This window comes from Myotis lucifugus, unplaced genomic scaffold (assembly GCF_000147115.1).
Source record: "Myotis lucifugus unplaced genomic scaffold, Myoluc2.0 scaffold_64, whole genome shotgun sequence".
In the NCBI taxonomy this organism is placed as follows: Eukaryota; Metazoa; Chordata; class Mammalia; order Chiroptera; family Vespertilionidae; genus Myotis; species Myotis lucifugus.
Window position 1 is genome coordinate 734,253 of NW_005871112.1, and position 15,807 is coordinate 750,059.

Here is a 15,807-nt window from a genome sequence, read left to right on the forward strand (position 1 = left end):
ACAAAGAAACAGATTTTCCGGAGGATGAGGCCCAGAAATCAGGATTTTAAAAAGATTCTCAGGTGATTCTAATGTGCAGCCAAGGTTGAGAACCACTGTTCTAGAGCCACATGGCAGGCTAGCATGGGTCATGGAGCAAATGAGTGCAAGGAAGCAGGAGCAAAGCAAGAGGAACAAGTGAGTGAGAACTCTTTGTCTTGGGGTTATAACTAGGAGCTTAACACTTAACATTTCAGGATTTCACATGCTTGCAGTGGCTCTGCCCTTCTAGCCAATAAGCTTTGTTCCCCGGGCTAAACAGGCAAGCACCTTCCCTATGTTACCCCGACTTCACTGTGCATGTGCCCATCTTCCCTTTTGTTTGATCCCTTTCCCCAGTGATCTGCAAGGAATGGACCTGTGGTTCCCCTGGGGAATGTGAAGTTGCAGCTCCTGGTGAAGACCATGCTTACAATGGTCTTTGCTTTCTTCCTGTTATTACTATTTAATAACTAGCTAGTTATACTGTAACACTCTGACTGTTGTTGTTATGCCCAGATTTCAGGATCCCCAAAAGCCCACCAGGGAGCCAGCTGAGTCCGATGCAAAAGCATAAGAGTCTTTATTTCAAACCCGTGTTTGGCTCCCCTACCCTCCTTACCAACTCAACGGCAAGCCAAGTGGCAGAGAGAGAGAACTCTGTGTGGAGAGAGGTTTTATAGGGGGGTTGGAGTAAGGGGAGGAGAAAGGACTGTGGGCCCTGCCGATTGGCCAGGCGCAAGTCGGTGTCTTGTTACACAGGATGTGGTCATATCTATGGCGACTTCCCTTGATTGTCATTGGTTAGTTTAAAGAAGTCCTGGGTGTGGCTAGCAGAGGATTGGGCTTCCGGAAAGAAGCCTTGCTGAGCACATGGCTGCCCAAAAATGGAGGATCCAGGGTAAGATGGAGGGTGTAGCCCTTACCCTGGGGCAAGATGGAGGGCGTAGTCCTCGCCCTTTCAGTTGTCAGTCTGTTCTCTATGAGTCTGTTTCTATTCTGTTTGTTAGTTTATTTTGTTCATTAGATTTCACATATGAGTGAGCTTTTGCTTGTAAAACTTAATTAATAAAATTACTGGATTAGCAATGTATTATTGCCTACAATGAAGAGACCTATTCATTTCTTAAATATTAATTCTAGAGATGTATTGACTGCCTGTTTTATATGCTAGGAGTAAAAAAGGTACAATTGAAAGTCTAGAAAATATTTGTTTTCATAGTTTATAGCTAAATGGGAAGAGCAGCATTAAACAAATAACTATACAATTAATTTTCAATTACACTTTTGAGATTTGAACCAGAGATAGTGTAGAGCAAGCATGTCAAACTAGCGGCTGGCAGGCCAAGGCATGGGGCCCGCTGACCACGAGTTTGACATGCTTGATGTAGAGTTCTGTCAGAGTATGTAATAGGATCTAGACTTGGGAAACTCTTCCAAAGCAAATGACTTTTTTTAAAAAAATATCTTTATTATTGAAAGTATTACAGATGTCCCCTTTGCATTTTTTTTCCATTGACTCCCTCCACCTGGCACTCACCCTCCCAGGCCTTCACCACATAATTGTCTGTGTCCATGGGCTATGCATATATGCATATAAGTTATTTGATTAATCTCTTCCCACTCCCACCTCTCCCTGCATTCCCTCTGAGATTCATCAGTCTGTTCCATCAGTCTGCTTCTGTGTCTCTGGATCTATTTTGTTTATCAGTTTATTTTGTTGATTAGATCCCACATATGAGTGAGATCATGTGAAACTTGTCTTTCTCTGTCTGGCTGACATCACTTAGCATAATACTCAATGGCAAGTTTATTTTCACCTGGACTTATATTGATTTATTGGACTTTACTGGAAGATTCATATGAAGTTCATACTAAAATAGAGGTATTTTCTCTAACACCATCCATAACCAAACTTAAGATATGATTAATCCAAAGCATGGAGGCATGGAAGAAACTGACTTATCTCCATGTAGGGGTGGAGAGATAAGAGATAAACCAAAGAACTTATATACTTACTAGAGGCCTGGTGCATGAATTTGTGCACAGGTGGGGTCCGGCTGGCCCGCCCCAATGGGGGCCCATTGGGCTGGGCCAGTGGGGGAGGGGCTGCGGTTGGTTGGCTGGCTGGCCCCACCCCCAATCTGGGTGTTGGGGGCCGATTGGGGACCAGATCGGGCTGGTTGGCTGCCACAGTGCACGTCATAGCCACTGGTCGTTCTGGTTGTTCTGATCACTCTGCTGTTCCGTTTGCTGGACTTTAATGTGTGTGTGTGTGTGTGTGTGTGTGTGTGTGTGTGTGTGTGTATATATATATATAGTGAGAGATAGATAGATAGATGATAGATAGATAGATAGATAGATAGATAGATAGAGATATGCATAGCCCATGGACATGGGCAATATGGTTGTGAAGACCTGAGGGGTTGAGAAGGTGCTGGACAGAAGGAGGAGGGCAATGGAAGACATCTATAATATTATCAACAATAAAAAATATTTAAAAATATAGGATTAACTGATGAACAAAAATAGATCCAGAGACAAGAGACAGGGAACGGGGGCGGGGGGGGGGGGCGGTTAGAGATCAACCAAAGGGCTTGTATGCATGAATATTAGCATAACCAATGGACACAGACACTGGGGTGGTGGGGGCCTGCCCTTGGGGTGGGAATGGCTGGGGGGGTGTTAATAGAGGGAAAAGGAGACATATGTAATACTTTAAACAATAAAAAAGATATGATTATTTGATATTAATTTAGCATTACAGTGAGAGAGATGTGCCAATGTGCTGAATACAAAAATATTAACATTCTTTTCTTTTGCATTGTTTTTATAGAGTCAGGTTATTCTTTTTACAACTTAATCCTGAAGAAAGCTGGACAATTCTTAGACAATTTACATATCAATCTCTTAAAGTTTGCTTTCTCTATAAGAGCATACTCTCCAACTATTCAGATGTTTCAACAGGTATGTAAAAATTCCCAAGCTATCTATGACAAAGAAGCATGCTCACAATGTACATGAATCTATCTTTGGGTGAATATCTTCTATTCAAAAGGATCTACACACTTATCATATCTGGTTCCATAGCTTATTATTGATTATATTATTATTGCTATCATTAACTATAATATAATTGATATATAATTTTATAGTTATTTGGGATAAAGGTATTATGAGGACAAGTCACCATTAAAATGAACTATATAGATAATTTTAATTTGATGAAACTTTTCAACTACTTTGAAGCACATATTTCTACTATAAAGTTGATTTTGTTAAAATATTTAATTCTGCCTGCATATAGATATTTCTTACTTTAATTAGAGCAATAACTTAATAGTAGTTGATGAGTTATTATAATCAAAGTAATGTGAGTTTTTAAAATCATATTGTAATTATGAATTACTGTAGCTAAATATAATCTTTGAAATCTTAGATTGCAGCTGATGAGCCACCACCAGATGGTTGTGATGCATTTGTGGTTATCCATAAGAAACACACCTGTAAAATTAATGAGATTAAAAAGCTGCTGAAGAAGGCTACTTCAAGGTAAATTAATGAAAGCCTTTAGTGAAAGAAGTGCTTTATGAAAAGAGTTGAGGGTCAAAATAGCCTAAATTTCTTATAATACAAAATTTTAATATTCTAAGATATTATATTTTAAAGAATATGCTATATATTGAAAAACTGAATATATATGAGCTGGGAGTCTGAGTCCTTTTCTAAAATATATAAGTACTTTCAGTATTTTGTCTTAATTAGCTTTTGACTTTAGAGTATAAATTATACCAGAATGCCATAAAATATAGGTATGTTTTATATAAACAATAAACATATGGAACCTATGGATTTATATGGACTATATCTCTTTAAATATAAACTGAATGTGTACCTTAGAAACAGAAAATCCTATATAATAAAAGACTAATATGCAAATCAACCAAATGGCAGAATGACCGGTGGAACAACTAGTCGCTATGAGGCACACTGACCACCAGGGGGCAGATGCTCAACGCAGGAACTGCCCCCAGCATGCAGGCCCCAGGCCAGCCAAGGCAGGTGCCAGCAGAGACCCCCCCGATTGCCCTGCAGATTGACCCTGATTGCCGGCCAGGCTTAGGGACCCTACCATGCATGAATTTCGTGCATTGGGCCTCTAGTTAATAATAAAAACAATTACATAGACATTTTTTAAAATGTTATTCAAAAACTTTTTTTTTATTTCTTCCAAGTATTTCATACAAATGACTATGGGAAGTAGCATGTGTAGCATTCTTGTGGGTGCATTTTCAACCCCATAGAATGTAAGGACCACGGGGAACTAATGCAAACAAACTCATGCTGCTTGTGTGCCATGAGTAGTAAAGCTCTTTGTTTCTGAACTAGAAGTCTCAGGTCTTTTGCCCGGTATCCATGAAACAATAAAGGCAAACTTATTAGCTTGTAAATTAGAATGAAATCAATTCCTTAGCCTGACAGAAGCCATATATAGTATTAGATTCATACCTTTTTTCTGTGAATCTTAGGCAATACATTTCTAACATTTTTGCCACTGCGAATTTGTATTATTCCCTTTATAATCTTAGTGAATTTAATAAATGAAAATTTATATTTTTAAATGTAATCTCTTCAGATTTAATGACTATTTTTGCCCAACCACTGTGGCTCAGTTGGTTGGACATCATCCTGTGCACCAGGAGGTAGCCAGTTAGATTCCTGGTTGTGGCACATGCCCAGGTTGTGGCCTCGATCCTCAGTGCCCAGTGGGGGTGTGCAGGAGGCAGCCAGTTGATCTTTCTCATCAATGTTTCTTACTCTCTCTCTCTCTCTAAAAAAATCAATAAAAACATTTTTTAAAAAAAGACTATTTTCCCTCTTACCCAGTAATTCTCTATAGCTGTAGATTAATTTTTTTTAACCTGTGATATATCCAAGCAGTTTCTGAATTATTCATAGAAACAGACTTTGGAAAGTATGTGTATATGTGTATAGGAAGGCACTTTTCTGTAATGATTCATGAACAGTTGGTAGATGAACTAATTTTTTCTTTTATATTCAAGATTGATTTACTAGCATTGTTTTATTAGCAGCCTTTCCAGTTACCAATTGTAAATTATTTGAAAACATTCCTTCATACTAATTTCAAAATGTAAGATACCCTATGTAGATTACTAAATGTGCCCTGGCCAGGTAGCTCAGTTGGTTAGAGTGTCACCCTGATAGGCTGAGGTTGTGGATTTGATCCCTGGTCAGGGCATATATAAGAAGCAACCAATAAATGCATAACTAAGTGTAACGACAAATCAATGTCTGTCTGTCTCTCTCTCCCCATCTCCCTTCCTCCCCCTTTCTCTCTAAAACCAATAATTTTTTTAAAAAAAATTATTAAATGTACTTCTACAGTACTGATTTGATAAAAATCAAAATTTTAATGATAAGCCATTTAACTTTGTCTCATTTGAGTTCAAACTTATCAGTTGAAATTAATGAGAAAGATTTTGTTTGTTTGTTTGTTAGTTAATCCTCACCCGAGGACATTTTTCAATTAATTTTTAGGGAGAGTGGAAGAGAGAGGGAAAGACGGAGAGAAACATTGATGTGAGAGAAACACATCGATTGGTTGCTTCCTGCACAAGCCTCGACCAGGGCCTGGGCAGGGGAGGAGTCTTCAACCAAGGTACATGCCCTTGACCAGAATCGAACCCGGAACCTTTTGGTCCACAGGCCAATGCTCTATCCACTGAGCCAAACCAGCTAGGGCAAGAAAAGATTTTAATAATTTTATCTAGTTTAAGATTCTTTTTCACTTTTTTTTTTAAATCTGAGGACATGTTTTTATTGATTTTAGAGAGAAAAGAAGGAAGAGGGAGAGGGAGGGAGAAACATTGATGTGGGAGAGAAATATCGATCAGTTGCCTCCCATACGCTACCCTACCGGGGATTGAACCCACAACTTGGGCATGTGCCCTGACCGGGAATCAAACCTGCAACCTTGGCATATCAGGGCGACACACTAACCAACTGAGCCACACCAGCCAGGGCTCTTTTTCACTTCTTAAATTTTTTAAAAATATTATTTTATTGATTTTTTTTTTTTTTTAGAGAGAGAAGAAGGGAAAGGGGGAGAGAGACAGACAGATAGACAGACGTTGATGTGAGGTGGAAAACATCGATTGGCTGCCTCCTGCATGCATCCCGACTAGGGATCGAGCTCTCAACCTGGGCATGTGCCCCTGACCTTTCAGAACATGGGGACAATGCTCAACCAACTGAGTCACACTGGCCAGGGCTCTTTTTCACTTTTTTAATGTTTCTTTGATTACACTTGAGGATTTAATGAATTGTTACTTATATAGGGTGGGGGAAAGGTAAGTTTACACTTGTTTGTGTGAAAAATAATACAATAATCAATAATACAAGAATCAACCCTGTTTCAAGTACTTACAACTGTAAACCTACTTTTATCCCACCCTATATTAAGTACTAATAATCTTTGTATGATATAGTGCTTCTGTTTTGTTTTTTAAATAGTTGAAAATGAAATGTAAGCTATAATAATAAAAATGATATCTTAATTGAAGAAAATACAAATTTTATTTAATTGAAAACTATATTGCTATTATATGTTAGTGATTAAAGACAGTGAAACTTGTTGGAAAAGAAAATACTCATATTCAATTTTGGGTTAACCAAATTTCTTTTTTTTCTGTGACTTAGAAGTTATGCGCACAGAGTGCCACAGGAAATTTAAATTCTTTTTCTGTGATAATATATGTGTGCAAATATATATTTTCCTGTCTATAATAATAAAAGCATAATATGATAATTAGACCGGATGACCTTCCAGACGAAGCCGGTGCCGCAAGAGAAACCCGGGTCCCGGGTGTCAGAGGGAAGCCAGTGCTGGCAGCCAGGGGAAAGAAGGCCTACTCTTGCACCAATTTCATGCATCGGGCCTCTAGTAAATTATAAAGTGTCATAATATATTTCTCATATGCTCTTTACTTTCAGTTCTTTTAAAAGTTTGTGTGTGGTTTTTTTTTGCTTTTTTGTTTTTTTTCTCCATTTCAGGCCCAGACCTTATCTTTTTGAAGGGGATCATAAATTTCCTACAAATAAAGAGAACTTACCAGTGATTATTCTCTATGCAGAAATGGGTACCAGATCATTTAGTAAATTTCACACAGTATTGTCTGAAAAAGCTCAAAATGGAGAAATTCTGTATGTTCTTCGTCATTATATTCAGGTACATGTTTGTTTTATTTAAGATTATTTTGGGTATAAAAATACATTTCATGATCTTACTAGATTTTACATAATAATTCCCATTAGGAATGTAATTTAAAGATTTTTAAAACTAACACAACTATCACACTAGTGCAATACCCTCACTGTCCATTCATGTTGTCCCAAATGGCAAGATTTCATTCTTTTTTTAAGGCTGAATAATATTCCATTTTATACACACACTACATTTTCTTTATACATTCATCCATTGATGGATAAATAGATTGTTCACATATTTGGCTATTTTAAGTAATGCTGCAATAAACATGGGGTTGCATAGTATATCTTTCCTAGCTAGTGCTTTCACTTCTTTGTGATATATACTCACAAGTAGAATTGCTGGAGTATATGAGAGTTCTATTTAGCTCTATTTTTAATTGTTTGAGGAGCCATTATACTCTTTTCTATACTGCCAACAGCAATTTCTATTCCCAACAGTGCACAAGGGTTCCCTTTGCTCCACATTCTCACCAAGACTTATCTCTTTTTTTAATAACAACCATTTGAACAGCTATTGTGATATCTCATTATAGTTTTGATTTACATTTTCCTGATAACTAGTGATATTGAGCATTTTTTTCATGTACCTGTTGGCTATTTGCATGTTTCCTTTAGAAAAATTTCTATTTAGGTTCTTTGCCTGAATTGGACTGGGGTTTTTGTTTGTTTGTTTTGCTATTGAGTTGCATGAGTTCCTTATATATTTTGGATATTAACCCCTTATCAGATATGTGATTTGCAAATATTTTTCCCTATTGCATAGGTTGCCTTATTTTGTTAGTTTCCTTTGCTCTGCAAAGGATTTTTAGTTTGATGTGGTTCCCCTTGTGTACTTTTGCTTTTATTGCCTTTATTTTTTTTGTGTCAAATCCAAGTAATTGCCAGTTATAAGGGAAACAAATTCTGGGAATGCAATGTACAGCATGGTGACTATAGTTAACAATAATGTATTGTATGTTGGAAAGTTGCTAAGAGAGTAGATCTTAAAAGTTCTCATCACAATAAAAAAAAACTGTATGTGGGGTATGGATGTTAACTAAACTTAATGTGGTGATCATTTCATAATATACATATACATATATCAAAACATTATGTTGTATAACTTACTCAGATAGTGTTATATGTCAATTAATCAGGATAGGAATGAAATTAGGAGATTGAAAAAGATAAACATATATATCTTTTTAAAACAATGTCTCCCAAGTGATTCTAATATGGCCCCAGAAGGTATACTCATCTATTGAGAATCAGTGTCCCTAGTTATTCTTTGGAGAATATGACTATTAAGTATACTTCTGCAAAATCATACTGGCTACTTTATCATACTGGAACTCTCTGGGCACTTTGTAACATCAAATTATAGCCTTCTATTTAATGAGTGACATATTGTGCAATCAAAATAGTTATATTGTCAATCTAATCAACATGTAATTTTAATAAAAATAGACCTATGATACTTTTTGAACAGATACCTTTTTGTGGAGAAAGAAGAAATAGAAGAATACAGATTTTTTTTTTCACCAGTTGATTTAGTCTATGAACATTTTTGGTTTGCAAATCTGAATTTATTAAACTATAATTCAAATTTTATATTAATACATTTTCATATGGAGAAAGTAAATATGGATTTAATAAACATTTATCTTTATAACTGAGGAACTAATAATACTCCAGAACTGATAATGGAAATTGGTTATGTGCAATTACATTTCTTTTATGAACTATAACAAAATATGTGGACTTAGAGCTTTGGTTCACTTAGCTACCTGCTGATTGTCTTTGTGAGTGGATAGTCACAATGTATTTTTAAATTGAGCTGTATAAAATTGAAAAGACTTTAAAAGATTTTCAACTTTGTCAGATTACTATAATTATAAATAACCTAGTTTTCTCATGCTATCTTTCATTATAGCATATGCCTGAAAAATTAGCAAATAAAATTTTAGTGTGGGCAGCAGTATTAGATACTTGTCTGCATATCTGAAACTAATTCTTACATCATCTTATTTTGAAATAGAAAAGTCCAGGAATAGTCACTCTGGTAATATATTTACTATTTTTAAAACTGGGGAAGAAGTTTAGAGGGGAAAGAAGAGAATGAAAAGAATAGTAGTATGCTCTTAAGATTCTCCTTCCCTCTGATTTCTGCCTCTTCCTCTGTCATGTTTAGGGTTGCAAATTACCCCTATGCAAACCTGAATTAAGCAAAGACACAGAGCATTTTCAAGGAACTTTGCTGAGTGCTAGGTTAAACTGGTTTCCTAACCTTTGAAAGAATATGCCAAATTATAATGATTGTAGCACAACTGATAAGAATTTCAGTCTGGAAGCTATAAAGAAACTTAGGCATCTTCAACAATATTATGTATATTCATTCAGCTTGCTTACCTTTAGACAAAAGATGGTGACTTCTCTTCCTTGATAAAGTACATTTAATATTTGTCCTTTATTGGAAGGGGGAAATGAGATACCAAAATTCTGATTATAAATTCTTCAGATAACTCAGTTTTAGGCAATTGTTACCCTTTATTGCAAGAATAGATATAAATTTGTGGCATTTGGTATATTTTAGTCATTGAGAAACAATGGGGAAAAATTTAATCAGGCTGTTCAAGGCACTGAGTTTTTTTGTCTCCTTTGTCTCTACTTTCCAATATTTGCTTTTGGCAACACTCTAGTTCAGCGGTTCTCAACCTGTGGGTCGCGACCCCTTTGGGGGTCGAATGACCCTTTCACAGGGGTTGCCTAAGACCATCGGAAAACACATATATAATTACATATTTTTGTGATTAATCACTATGCTTTAATTATGTTCAATTTGTAACAATGAAAATACATCCTGCATATCAGATATTTACATTACGATTCATAACAGTAGCAAAATGACAGTTATGAAGTAGCAATGAAAATAATTTTATGAGGGGGTCACCACAACATGAGGAACTGTATTAAAGGGTCGCGGCATTAGGAAGGTTGAGAACCACTGCTCTAGTTCTACCTCTAGAAAACTAGCAAATGAATGCCATTTGCTGATTTAGCAAATCTTGTGTGGTTCCCAAAAGCAGGACAGTTTTGTTGAAACTTGATGTATTAGATCCTTGTTAATTAACTCATGGGAGAGATGGGAAAGGTACCAGGGTAAAATAAGAAAATATAAGATATATTTTCATCATAAAAGAGAAATTAAAACAGTAGAGTCATGACAAAGTTTTTAGAAAGTAAAGAAGTTGTCATCAACCAAATTTTTGTTCCTTGATAGACTGGCTAGAGCAGCCGTGGGCAAACTACGGCCCGCCGGATCCGGCCCGTTTGAAATGAATAAAACTAAAAAAAAAAAAAAGGACTGTACCCTTTTATGTAATGATGTTTACTTTGAATTTATATTAGTTCACACAAACACTCCATCCATGCTTTTGTCCCGGCCCTCCGGTCCAGTTTAAGAACCCATTGTGGCCCTCCAGTCAAAAAGTTTGCCCACCCCTGGGCTAGAGAGAGTGTAAATATCCCCCAAGTAATTTTACAGAGATTTAAATACTTTTTTATTAGTAATTTACCCTAATATCCTAATACACAGTTATACTGAAATGAAAAGAAGATATAAGTATTTTCTCTCTCTTTTTTTTTTAAATCAATGTGTTTGAACAGAAACCAACCTCACGAAAAATGTACTTATCTGGATATGGTGTGGAGTTAGCAATTAAGAGTACAGAATACAAAACACTGGATGATACTCAAGTTAAAAGTAAGTTGTCTCTCTGTATTTGAGTAGAATGAAAATTTGGAGGCTTATATCCTTTTGTTTTTAAAAAATTTTCATAACTAAAATTCTACTCACGTTAAAAGAGGCTGTTGATGGGGTAGACATATTTTTTTGAGTTTGAAGTTTTGCTTATACCCAATGGCTTACCAACCATTTTTATTTTTATTTTTTATTTTTTTAAATATATTTTTATTGATTTTTTACAGAGAGGAAGGAAGAGAGAGAGAGAGTTAGAAACATCGATAAGAGAGAAACATCGATCAGCTGCCTCCTGCACACCTCCCACTGGGGATGTGCCCGCAACCAAGGTACATGCCCTTGACCGGAATTGAACCCGGGACCCTTGAGTCTGCAGGCCGACGCTCTATCCGCTGAGCCAAACCGGTTAGGGCTTACCAACCATTTTTAAAAACATATTTCAAAATGAGAATATAAGGTACACTGAGGCATTAGACAGAAATGCTTATGGCTCCAGGTGACTGGCCCAGGAGCTCTGCCTGGCCTGATGTGCCCAGCCACCCACCAGGGTGAGGGTGAGGGGTCTAAGAGATCAAAGGCGATCAAAAGCTCAGTAAATCTGAAACTCATCGGTAATTCATTTGCCTTAGGAGTGTTTGTCTGAAGTATTCTATATAATAAAAGCCTAATATGCAAATTGTCCCCTCTACTGGGAGTTCGACTGCTCGCTATGACGTGTGCTAACCACCAGGGGGTGGCACAGAATATGGCGGGCGTCGGCTATGCACTGTGACCACTCGCTGGCTACCTGGGGGCGGGGGTGATGGGGTTGGAGGTTCAGTGAGAATGTGGGGTGTCCGCCAAGCTCGCTCTCACTCCCCCTGCTACCCTCCCCAGGACGCCAGGGCTCGTGTGCCGGGGAAGCCCCCGTGCTCAGGTTCTGGGAGCCCGTGAGGAGCCCACCCTGCACCCTCGCGGCCTCTTCCAGGCCGCAGCCACCGGGACCACAGGGGCTGGTGAGGCTCCCTGTGGGTTCATGCAGAAGCCGGTCTGCAAGGCCAGCCGGGAGAGAGCGTGCTGCCCACCTGGCTTCTGTGCAGTGCCACTAAGCGGCCCAGAGGCACATGCTGCACCCCGGTTCGCAGTGTCTGGCTGTACTCACTGTATCTCCACATAGGGACTCAGGCGCCGTGACTTAGGCAGAGGGGGCTGCCCGGGGACCCAGGGGCCCAGAGGTCAGCTGGGACCTGCCCTTCCACACCAGATGCTTGCGCTTTGATCACTGGTCAGGCCTAGGGACTGCACCCATGCACGAATTTCATGCTACAGGCCTCTAGTTTATTTATAATGAAGTTAGGTTGATGGCGTTTTTATTTTCTTTCTTGAAGTGGGGTGGGGTGTGTTTGTTTAGATGAAGTAGCTTGGTTAGATTTTTGACCTACAAACTAATCTGCTTGTAGTCCTGGGTACTAAATGAATGCTCTAGACCAGTGGTTCTCAACCTTCCTAATGCCGCAACCCTTTAATACAGTTCCTCATGTTGTGGTGACCAAAGAAGTTTCATATACTTATGAAAATGTTTTATTACCTGATTCACCAGAAATTTATATCTGATTCTTGGTTAAGAGTTTTAAATTCTTTTATATGCTCTCAGATGTGGCTTCTGCTTCAACTTTGTTTTTCTGTTCAGGATCTAGTCCTGTAAACCCTGCCCTGATTGTAGACTTAGCTCTGGCTGCTCCTACTGAATGTGTTTCCAATAAAGATCTGTATTACTGTGATTTAAGTCTTGTTAGTTAAAGAGTTGCTGGAAAAGTATAGTAGAAATAATATTCAGATTTTATAAATTTCTATATAGTTACATATAGTTTTATAATGCTTTATAATTTAATATCTTATTTAAGTCATTTTATTTAATGCCTACTCCTTTTTTAAGACATGTAACATATACTAGTATAGTAACATAAGGCATTTTCAACCTGTCCTTGAGCTTGTAGAATTTTCTTTAAAAAGTGAGGTGATGTCAGGCTGGTGTGGGTCAGTGGATTGAGCATTGTTCCGTGCACCAGGAGGCAAGGTTTGATTCCTGGTCAGGGCACATGCTGGGCTTTTGAGCTCAATCCCCAATAGGGGGCATGCAGGAGGCAACTGATCAATGTTTCTCTCTCATCACTGTTTCTGTCTCTCCCTCTCCATTCTTCTCTCTCTAAAAACATACACGATAAAAACATAATAAATAATGAAAAGTGAGGTGATCACATGTATTATCTATATTACATGTACTATCTATATTACAAATTACATACTAAAGTCTGTCATCACCTTTTTATATATATACTAGAGGCCCGGTGCACGGATTTGTGCACCAGTGGGGTCCCTTGGCATGGCCTGTGGGGATTGGCCTGAAACCGGCTCTCTGACATCCCCTTAGGGGTCCTGGATTGCAAGAAGGCGCAGGCCAGGCCAAGGGAACCCACCGGTGCACGATTGGGGCCAGGGAGGGACCACGGGAGAGCTCCAGGGTGTGTCCGGCCCATCTAGCCCAGTCCTGATCGGGGGCTGGCTGGCTAGGGAGGGACCGCAGGAGGTTGGCCGGCTGGGGAGGGACTGAAGGAGGGTTCCAGGACATGTCTGGCCTGTCTTGCCCAGTCCTGATCGGCCAGACCGAAGCAGCAAGCTAACCTATCGGTGGGAGCGTTTGCCCCCTGCTGGTCAGTGCGCATCATAGTGACTGGTCAAATGGTCGAACAAATGGTCAGACACTTAGCATATTAGGCTTTTATTATATGGGATTTGGAATAAATTGTCTCTCCATTCTAGTTGCCACTCCTTTAGTTCAGTTCTTTTTTTCCTCTGTGTACATGTATCAGCTTCTAACTGACCTTCTCTCTGATCTTTGGTCTTCAGTACCCTCAACCCCCCAACCTCCAAAATAAATTAATCAGTTTAATCTCCACAGTGCTTTCAGACTGGATTTCTTGTCATGGAAATCTGACTTTGTGACTTCACTGGTTAAAATCACTTAGTGGCTCCTTGTAACCTCCCTCCTGAATTTAAGCATGGTAGCGTAGCAAAGAAAGCTGTTCACACATGGCTTCTTTCTGCCTTATCACTCTCCCTCAGCCCTCTCTCCTTTATATCATCTGATCCTGCAACACTGAACTATACAGAATAACTTCATGTTCCCTGGATACATCCATGTGTGACTCCATGCCAAGCCTTTATGGCCTCCACAGAGTACTTTCATCTCTTTGCATATGCCGTTCCTTCTGCTGACACCTTCCTCCTTTCTCCCACCTCTTTCATTACATCTAAGGCCTACTCATCTCTTCAGACATATGCCAGTCAGTAACTCTGAGATGGTTGCCTATCTTCCTGTTTTGTCAGAGGTTTTTCCTTCCCTATATTCCATAGGGCCTGTGCTCTCTTTCAGAAAAGATTCACACACTCTATTAAAATTGTTTATTTGTCTCTCTCCTTTTCCATCAAGTGGAGTTTGTGTCTCTATTTCTGGGGTCTATCCCAGCAGGCATTAGGCATCATAGTAGCCAGTCAATATATTTGCTTGATGAATGAATGAAAAGGAGGGAAAGGAAGACTACATCAAAGCACCAAAGGTTTTTAGTTGTAGTTCTAGAGATCCAGACCTTCATAAGAGTAAGAAAGGAGAAGTTTAGTTGATGAGCTCTGACAGACTCTGATAGAGAGCAACCCTATGCTGTAAGAAGTCACAAATTCTTATAATCCCAAATGCCTTTTGTATATACCACTCACCACACTGTATACTGCAGTTATTGGTAAGTAAAGAAGAAGTGAGGGTAAGGGATAGGAATATAAAACAGTACATCTTTATTTTTTGAGACCATGACTTTTTTCTAAAGATTTCTTGATTATTTTTAAAGGCATGAGAAATATGCAAGAACTATATTTGTTAGGGCTTGATCTCTTTCCTGGTTTAAGATCTCAACTCAGGATTTGTTGCAGGCCCTTTGGTTTATCATTCTGGTTATAAAACAGAACATTTTTTAATGCTTAACTATTTAATAAATCAAGCCCATTTAAAAAGAGTGCACAAAATCTCATTCTGGACTCTGGTGGAGTCCTTCACCCACATAGCGGATGCTATCTTTCTTGGGTGCAGCACTCTCCTCTTCATGGCATCAGCCTGGGGAAGTGCAATAGCCCCACCCACTAGACTCCCAGTGGCCCCATCCTTTGGAGCTTGCACCCTGCTGAAGAGCCAACTGCCCATGCCAGAGTGTAGTGGTCCAGGCAGACTTAGGGGGTATTAGTGACTGAGTTGTATGGCTTTGGAGCCAATGCCATGCCCCCCACTTTCCTGTGAACCTGAGCTTGGTGGCCTCCCTAGCATGGGAGATCTGCTAGCTCCCCCTTCTGGGCTCCTGGTGGCCCCACCCTCCTGACTCCCACTGGGGCCTTACCCTGCTAAGCTCAGGCTCCAGGCAAAATGTGCAATAGGCTGAGTTGTGTGGTTCGAAGACCTGGACCATTTTTTTCTCCCACACCAGACTGGTGCAGAGCCTTCCCTTAGTTTGTTTGGGCCTGATAAACTCTGCTGGCCTCACCCTGACAACTCCCTGTGACCCCATCCCACCACATAGGTTTGTGGGCATCCATCAGGGGGACAGCTAGACTTGTTATACCCTAGCACTTTGGCTGAGTGGCCTCATAACCAGCACTGGCACCATGCTCAAACATATATCAATCTGGTAAACACCACTCATGCCTACCTGGTGATTCACTGAGAACCTACCTCATGC

At 39.1% G+C, this 15,807-nt stretch overlaps 1 protein-coding gene across 1 annotated transcript in view; it reads left to right on the plus strand.

Moving 5' to 3' along the window:
* The window catches only part of UGGT2 (UDP-glucose glycoprotein glucosyltransferase 2), a 159,217-nt gene that overhangs the window by 9,802 nt on the left and 133,608 nt on the right, over positions 1-15,807 (plus strand). Inside the window, exons 5-8 of the mRNA XM_023754705.1 lie at positions 2,855-2,985; positions 3,458-3,570; positions 7,093-7,267; positions 10,954-11,050. Of these exons, the coding sequence (XP_023610473.1) occupies positions 2,855-2,985; positions 3,458-3,570; positions 7,093-7,267; positions 10,954-11,050 (516 nt within the window). The remainder of the gene's footprint in view (positions 1-2,854; positions 2,986-3,457; positions 3,571-7,092; positions 7,268-10,953; positions 11,051-15,807) is intronic.